This window comes from Hyaena hyaena, unplaced genomic scaffold, assembly GCF_003009895.1.
Source record: "Hyaena hyaena isolate Hyena2069 unplaced genomic scaffold, ASM300989v1 scaffold_683, whole genome shotgun sequence".
In the NCBI taxonomy this organism is placed as follows: domain Eukaryota; kingdom Metazoa; phylum Chordata; class Mammalia; order Carnivora; family Hyaenidae; genus Hyaena; species Hyaena hyaena.
The window spans coordinates 364,313-372,957 of record NW_024081314.1 but is presented as its reverse complement, the minus strand read 5'-3'; the positions used below and the strand labels follow the sequence as shown (position 1 = coordinate 372,957).

The 8,645-nt window shown below is 37.8% G+C and overlaps 1 protein-coding gene across 1 annotated transcript in view; it reads left to right on the top strand.

The window, feature by feature from the left end:
* The first annotated feature begins 863 nt into the window (after positions 1-863).
* Positions 864-8,645, top strand: part of NEMF (nuclear export mediator factor) — a 53,425-nt gene continuing 45,643 nt past the window's right edge. Inside the window, exons 1-4 of the mRNA XM_039217346.1 lie at positions 864-970; positions 1,811-1,879; positions 2,024-2,126; positions 5,008-5,133. Of these exons, the coding sequence (XP_039073277.1) occupies positions 912-970; positions 1,811-1,879; positions 2,024-2,126; positions 5,008-5,133 (357 nt within the window). The 5' untranslated portion in view covers positions 864-911. The remainder of the gene's footprint in view (positions 971-1,810; positions 1,880-2,023; positions 2,127-5,007; positions 5,134-8,645) is intronic.

Below are 8,645 nucleotides of genomic sequence, written 5' to 3'. Positions count from 1 at the left end.
GGTCGGAAACGGAGCAGGTCAAAACTCCCGTGCTGATCAGTAGTGGGATCGCGCCTGTGAATAGCCACTGCACTCCAGCCTGGGCAACATAGCGAGACCCCGTCTCTTTTGCGTTCTTCCCATGTATCTATCATAACACAACGAGAAGTGGCATGCTTGTATTCTTGCACGACAGTGTTCCTATTACCCCGTGAGTCCCCCATGGTGGGGCGATCTTCTCTTATTTTCTATTTGACTTCATCATTATGTAGCAAAACACCTGAATATTCAGCTTGCGAGGCGTTTACGGAGTTTCTATCGTACACGGGCACTATGGGCAGGCAAGGGGATGCCAAGACCAAGGTTAGACGAGAATCCCACAAGACATGGAGCGTCCATCAAAATGGGGACTCTTTTTTGAACGCTTCTTCGCTTTAATTGTTGAGGGTAGCTGTAGGTAATTGTAGGGTAGTTCCGTTTCATTACATTTCAAAATTCTACTCGTCCAATTAACCAATGGAAAGGGCTCGTTGCTCTTGCATACCGAACCCTACCGCCCGTTTCGGGGAAATGCTCCCAGTGCTCTCATCATAAATTCTTACGACCAGCAGAGGTTGCTAGGGAGGTTGGCTTGAGTCCTGAAACGCGGGAGGGAAGGTAACCGGACTATCCGTCAGCTATCCAGGAAGGAATCCAGTTTCTAGGGAATAGTTTGGATCTATTTCTAATTGTTTTGGTATAACGAAAACCTAACTGACGGCGACTCGATAGTCTAATTCTTCAGATAAGCGACACAAACACGTTCGCTTCAAGGAATATTGGGTCTTCTGCGCGGCCGTAGATTTCGGCCAAGTGCGCCTGCGTATAAGAGTAGCGGCGTTGAGTCAGGCAGTCAGTGGAGAAAACTGCGGTAGCGACCCTCAGACTTCGCCATGAAGACTCGTTTTAGCACCATTGACCTCCGCGCGGTACTCGCGGAGCTGAATGCCAGGTACTGAGCGATAGGTGACCAGGCTCTTGCGGGGAATGCAGAAGGCAGAGGCCGGTGCCCCACGGTGGAAAAAAGACGAGCCTGATGTTTCCGCTTAATCCCCCACTGCTCCTCTGCGGACCTGGCTAGGCCTGGGTGGGCGAGCGCGTGACATCTTTCCCGTGGCCCTAAGGACACCTGGGGGACCCCAGCGTCCGCACCCCGCACACCCCGCTCTCGCGGGCTGCTTGTGTCGCCAAGTCTTGGGTCAGGCTTTGGCGGGGCCCTCGCCGAGCTCTCGCCCTGCTGGCCTGAGTTGCCTGGGTCCGGCGGCCAACGTTTAGTAAGACAGGAGACACCTGGTAGACGCCGGGATGCCCGGCAGCCTTTTGCCTCAGAGCTTTCCAGACTGGAGGCCTGGTTTTTTGGACACTGCTCACTCCTAGGAGAGGGAAGATTGGTGTCTTAGCGGAAAGTAACAGATTCTAGTCTGGTTTCTGTTATGCAAGCTGTGCGAGAGCTTTGTCATTTTTCCAGAGTTTTGTTTACCTTTTTTTTTCTTTTGTAATAAAGGGGATTCGATTTTACTGTTTGCTTAGAAATTTTGGGTCATTTCAAGGACGCAGGGCATTGCATAGTGTTCCTAGGGCTGATCTTTTTGTCTTAACTTTTTGTTCTTAAAAAGTTACACTTTTTTTGGGCTCAGTGACTGACTGATGGCCTTCAGGCTCTGCTCCCTGGTTGACTTCATATCCTTAGAGTTGATGATCCCTTCTTTGAAGGGCTTGCTTCCTCTTGCGGCTTTAATTCGAGTGAAGTTTTGTATTTCAAATGTTGTTACGTGGTTCCTTTTTCTTGCAGCTTACTAGGAATGAGAGTAAACAATGTTTATGATGTGGATAATAAGACCTACCTTATTCGTCTTCAAAAGTAAGAGCATTTTACAGGCTTGTTTGATCTTTCGTAATTAAATGTGACATAATTGGGTTTTTTTTTACCTGCACTTTTAGTCTGTTTTACTGAGTTAGCGTTGACAAATGCCCTAAAGAAAAATTTAACTTTTTTCTTCTGCAGACCAGACTTTAAAGCTACACTTTTACTTGAATCTGGCATACGAATTCACACAACAGAATTTGAGTGGCCTAAGAATATGATGCCATCTAGTTTTGCCATGAAGGTAAACTTTAAGTTATACTTGAAGTTAAATTTTAAGGCCCTGAGATTGGTCACTAACAATTAAGTTTTAAAATGTTTGGTTTTCCTTTACTATTATAAATAAGGTAGAGATAAAATAGTTGATAGATACTGGGATGAATAAAGTAGATGTTTATTGAGTTCTTGTTACCCTTCACACCCCAGTATGCTCTAAATCTTTCAGTTCCCACAGCCCTTATTCAAGCTTAAGCTTGTATAACATTCCCATAAAGCCCTTTAATTACAGTGTACTTCGTGCTATCAAAGCAATTCCTTGTTCGATCAATGTTAATTTTTGTAAAGCATCATTTTCATTAGTTTCTCACTTTTCACGGTTCCCAAATTTCTGAATCCATATCCTGTCTTCTAGTATTCTTGGTTTTCTGTGATATGGCCACCCCCAACCCTTTCCTCGTTTTCTGCGGCTCACTTATGAGCTGCCAATCTGTATTTTATTGAAATACTCAATGACATTAGTATGTTACCAATCATATCTTTTTACTTTTCACTTCTCCCTTTGCTTTTTTTTTTCCTATTAAAACAGAGATTCTGCATTTGTGAACATGTTACCTGTCCATTTATTGACATAACAAATATACTGAAAGTTTATGTGGACAGAAGAAAGACATTACAATCAAATATACCTAACTTTGAATTAATGATTTTGCTGCTAAATAAGTTTATAACCCAGAAAAGCTACTTAACCTCTTGAAACTTAGCTTCTTTAAATTTAGAATGTGGATAATAACTCCCTCATGGGGTTATTGGTGAGGATTACTTGAAGTAACATGTAAAGCACCTAACACAATGCCTGACACATATTAGGGCTCCATATGTATTAATTTCCTTCTTCCTCTCCTCCTCACTTTCCTTCAGAAATTTATTTGTTTTGGCATTGTGTTATTTCATTAGAGGCTTTACAGAGAAGAATCTTATCCCCAGCAACTTAGAATCTGTTTTGGATTACAAGTTAGGTAAGTGTTTCCCAAATCACAAGGCCTGTCACAAAATGATCAAACTCTTAAAAAGTTTAATCCACTTAATAGTAACCCCAAATGGTTCTTTTGGGAATTGTCCTTAATAATGGTAACACTTGGTATTTGTATAGCACTTTTTAAAATAAACTAATGACGTACATTTTAAGTTGTTTAATACATCAGTGGATATGAAGAACAGTTATTTTAGTTTTACAGATGATGTAACAGATGATAAGATACCAGGATTGTGTAAAAATCCCCAAATCTGGCTATACCAATAGGAGGCCAAACACTCTAAAATAACAATGTTAGAATTTATGAGTTAGGTGTACGTGTTAATCTAAATATATAAAGAGATACCCTCCAGTGGAGTAGACAGTGTTAAGCACCTTATAAATAATCTAAAATAAAGAGCTGCTACTGTTGCATGGCACAGTAATGCTCAGTTTGTGGTAAATCACAATGATTGTTCATTCTCACATTTGGGGATGCCAGTTATAGCTTTGTGGCACTGACAGGCAGGTGTTTTCACCAAGCTGCTAACAGGGAAATAAGCCAAACAAGCATTACATATGTACTGTATGCCCTCTGTACTCATGGTAAATAATCTTCCCTTTTCTCCATCCCATGGTGTGAATTTCTGTTCCTTTCAAGGTTGCCTTTTATCTCCATTTTAACTTTGTTTTTCTTGAATAAAAATACTACTGGGGGCCTCTGGGAGGCTTGTGATTTTCCCCTGAGAATTTAAAAATAGCCCTATATGTAGGTCACTTTAAATCAAAATCATTATAGACCACTCTAATATCAGAACTATTAAATACATGAAGGGGAGATTGTTAGAAGTTTGAAAAGGGTTATTAGATCTGCTTGATATATAAGTACATAAAATGAGAATTTTAGTCAATTTGAACTATTAGGTCTGTTGAAGAAGTCTTCTTGGTTATGAAAGAGTTGGCATTAATTCTAAGAATGATTGTATGTGTGTATATATATATACACACACACACAGAGATGTATATATATGTATTTTTTAAGGTGACTATATTAACTTCTCTGTAAAATTTGTCTTGAATTTGAGTCTTGAAAGCATTCTTACTGGTCTTGACTAAGTAGTCTTTCAAATTAAAGAATCAGAAACAGTTGTAAAATTTTTTTTAGGCCCTACAGAGTAGTCTTGTTTCTGGTTCATGTTATACTTAAATATTTGTGCTAAAGGATGGTACATATAATCTAAAGCAATAGGTGTTTACCAAGTGATTTGTATTTGCGTTTAAAATGTTAATTTTATTTTAATTGCTGATAAGAAAAGCACATCATGACTACGTTTAGGAAGAATGGGATTTGATAAGGAATAAGAATTATTATATTTGGATTTGAGCTAAGCTGGTCAAAAGCTTTGGAGATCATACCAGAAAAATCCGGTCTGGGCTGTATTAATACATTTGTGGGAATAGAAGGTAATTGGATGTTCACTAACTAATGAGGAATAACTTACAGAATACCAATAAGCTCATGGTTCAGAATTTGTATTTAAAGTGGAAGATTGGTGGAAACTACTAATTAATATTGAACACTAAGGAAATTTGGGATATTTAAAAAATGGGACTGGAAAGAGGCTTTACAAAAAATGTTATGGCTTTGAGGGAGGTCATGAGGGTAAGAAAAACAGAGTTAGCGGTGGCAGAAACACTGTTTCAGAGTTAGCAGTCACAGTCCTCTGACAGAAAGTGTTTTTCCTCTGATAATCATCTGCAGGCTTTTGTTTACTATTTTTTAAATGCTATTCTCGATGGTAATGAAAAGAAGAAGCTTATTTACAAGCCAGTGTCAAATGATTAGGAATTTGCTTCTACTATATAAATGCTCTTTTCTTCTGTTTCTTACCAGTGCCGAAAACATTTGAAGAGTCGGCGATTAGTCAGTGCAAAACAGCTTGGTGTGGATAGAATTGTAGATTTTCAGTTTGGAAGTGATGAAGCTGCTTATCACTTAATCATTGAGCTCTATGATAGGGTAAGTTAAATTTGGGTGATGAGATGAAGGATAATTCATTGTTGTATTGTTAATTATTTGTGTAATACTATTATACTGTAAAATATGGGCAGTGACTGTTCTGCCCCTTCCCCTGTAGGCCACAGCAGCTGCAGCCCATCTGAAACTGATTTTTGTTTGTGGTCTCGGGTACTGAGTGGTCAATTGAAATTTGTGTGGTACTCTCTGTTAAAAAATTTTCTAAAAACTTTTTTGTTTTGAAATAGAGATTCACAGGAAGTTGCAAAGATAGAGATGTCAGTTTCCTTTCGTTGTTACATTTTACATAATCTTGGTACAGTATCAAAGTCAGGAAGTTGATATTGGTACATGAATGCATCTAGTTCTGTTCTTTTTACCCCCTTTGTAGATTCATGCAACCATTACTACAATTAAGATACAGAATTTTTCCATTACCACAGAGATCTTCTTGGTGATACCCCTTTATGGTAATACCCACCCACTCCTCTTCCTCCCACCATCCGTACCTCCTGAAAACTACCAGTCTGTTCTGTGTCTCTAATTTTGTCATGATAAATTGGGTCTTCAACAAAGAAGTCAATTTCAGAACCTTGGTAGGAAGGAGATACCAGATACTCTTAAATAGGAGTTGATAAACTCAAGCTTGTGAGCTTATGAAGGGCTAGGTTTTAAAAGGACTCTTAAAAAACAAAAAAGAATGTGCAGCTGAGACCACATGTAGCCAAAAATGCTAAAATGTTTACTGTCTTGGCGTTTTACAGAGTTTGCCTTATAAAAAAGTTGGCTGGCCCCTGCTCTTATATAATAGATTAATATTGTCTGAGCCAATATTGTGCAGACACATGCCAAAATATATCAGAGGGCCAAGTTAGGATTTATAAGACTCATTTTAATCTAGAAGCTTTCATGAAACTAAGAGTGCTAACCTGTGGCCTAGAATGATCAGAATAAATTACACAGGACTGAATAAACTGGAAGAATCTCATTGTGGTTAATTATTTTTCAGAATACTTTTGGTATTATTTTTATGATGAGTATTTTATGGTGGTGTATGATAGAGCCCCTTACCTTTCTCTTCATCCTTATTAGTCTATACTTCTGCAAGTTGGGGTGATATATAATTAAATGGTAATTTACTCTCATTGATGCTTTAAAATTTAGGAACAAATGTCTTTTACTGAGATTTTTTTTTTACAGCTAATGGCAAGGTGCATGTGTACATAGGTTCAATAAGAATTTATAGTTTCTTTTACCAAGATATAATTAGGCAAATTGTGCAAACAAGGTCAAACGTAGGGTGTCCTATTTGTGAATAAGTCTCACTTAAGTAGGTATGACAAGTTCATCATTAAGGAACAAAGGTTATGTTTTATTTGCAGAAGCAGTGGCCACAAAGCCCTCCTGAGAAACTGGTCTTTCACCTGTTTTGTGGCTTACATGTGATCCTGACCTATTGGTGGTAAAGAATTTGAATAGATTTGAATAACTGTAGATTTGAATAACTTGACAGAGAAATTTACCTACATTTATAAATCTATCACTGACACAATCAGTAGTGATTTTTTTTTGTTTGGTCTCAAATGCTAATTTTTAAATCTCTGGAATAATAGAAGCTTTTGAAAATAAAATCCCAGATTTCTTATGAATTCTTCAGGAAGCAGTGATTACTATGGCTTTAGTAATTGCTTCATACCTTGTGGCTCTAGATTTGCTGACTATCATCAGAGGAGATATATTTATGTTAATTAACATTTCTTGCTGGACCTATGTAAATCAGGCCAAGATGTAGTGAGAGTAGCTTGAGTTGATGTATATTTGTCATCAAAATAATTTTAGATGTTATCATGAGAAAGGACTGTAAAAAAGTATTGAAAAGAGACAAAAAAGACAAAAATGTCATTTTAGTGTCCTGGGTGTTGTCTAGCAGGCATTCTATGTTTTTTTCTAGGGATGTGTACCTTTGATTTGCTATTTACTTTTGATTGGGGTTGTTGTTTTTTTAAACAGCTCTATAAAGGTCGACTTTTACTTGTAGAAAACTGATAGTAACTGAAAACTGATGGTAGCAAATCATTCTTGCCTGATAGCAATGAAAGTAATTTCATGTAGTATAGATTCAAATTGTATCTGTCTAGAGAAAAGATACACCCAAAGGTTACAGTCTTACTGCCTTGAATTGACAATCTTCTACAATTATTCTCTTTCATAGTAAATAGTTAATTTATTTCATTTCTCTTACAACCAGTTTTACCATCTAGTTGTTTTTATTAATTAGTTAAATAAATTTTCATAGTTACAATAATAGTGTATTATCTTATGGCAAATGTTGTTTCTACTAAAATCTGCTCCTTTGAAAATAATTTGGCCTTTTTATCCGGATGCTTTAAAATTTTTTCTCTTTTGTCTTTGGCTTTCAGTAGTTTCGCTGTCCTATGCCTACTTGAGTTCTTCTTTTCAGGGTTCATAGTGTTTCTAGAAACTGAGTTGATGTTTTTTATTAGTTTTGGGAAATTCAGCCCTATTTTCTTTGACCTGTCTTCCAGTTGACTAATTTTTTGTTATCACACAAGAATCATTTGGAATTGCTATGTTTTTATTGTCTGTTTCTTTTTATTTTAATTACACTATTTTGTCTCTTTACATGCCTGGTTGTTTCCGTGTGTGCCAGGAACTGATTAGGAAAAACAGTAGTTGTATTCTCAGATCTAGAATGACTTGTCTTTCTCTAGAGAAGATAATTGCTTTTGACAAGTGGCTAAGGGCACAAATAATTCCAGCTTATCTTACTCCAGTCAAGAATTGAGTTGATTAGGGTCGTCTGGGTGGCTCAGTTGGTTAAGCGTCTGACTTCGGCTCAGGTCATGATCTCACAGTTCGTGGGTTCAAGCCCCATGTCAGGCTCTGTGCTGACAGCCAGCTCAGAGTCTGGAGCCTGCTTCAGATTCTGTGTTTCCCTCTCTCTCTGACCCTCCCCTGCTTATGCTGTCTCTCTCTCTCTCTCAGAAATAAATAAAAAACATTAAAAAAATTTTTTTTTTTAAAAAGAATTGGTTAGAAGTTGGGCCTGGAAAATCTGGTATATTTATTTCTTGTTCATCCCTTCCCTTAAGATGCAGCCTTTATGAGTCACTCTGCAGAGCTGGACTTCTCAGGCCTTATCAGGATATCCACCCCCCACTCTCGGCCCAGTCACCTTTCACTTGGACTCTGAACGCCAGTTTTTATTCCCCTTAGTTGTCTTGTGAGTCTATCGAAGTTTATGCTCAGCTTCTCAGCCTATCAGTTGTTTCTTAACTGTTAGATGATCCTAGGGGGAATGTAGTCTCAAGTGTGGGACTAATATTTTTGAGTTTTCATCTAGGTTTTGGTTCTGTGAAGGTTTATTGTCTTGCTTGCATTTTTGATTCCTTAAAATACAAGCTTTGTGTATTTTGTCCAGTTTTTCCGTTTCTCAGTAGGACAGTGGTTAGAATTATCTAGACTACCATTTAAATTAAACATGTTTACACAAG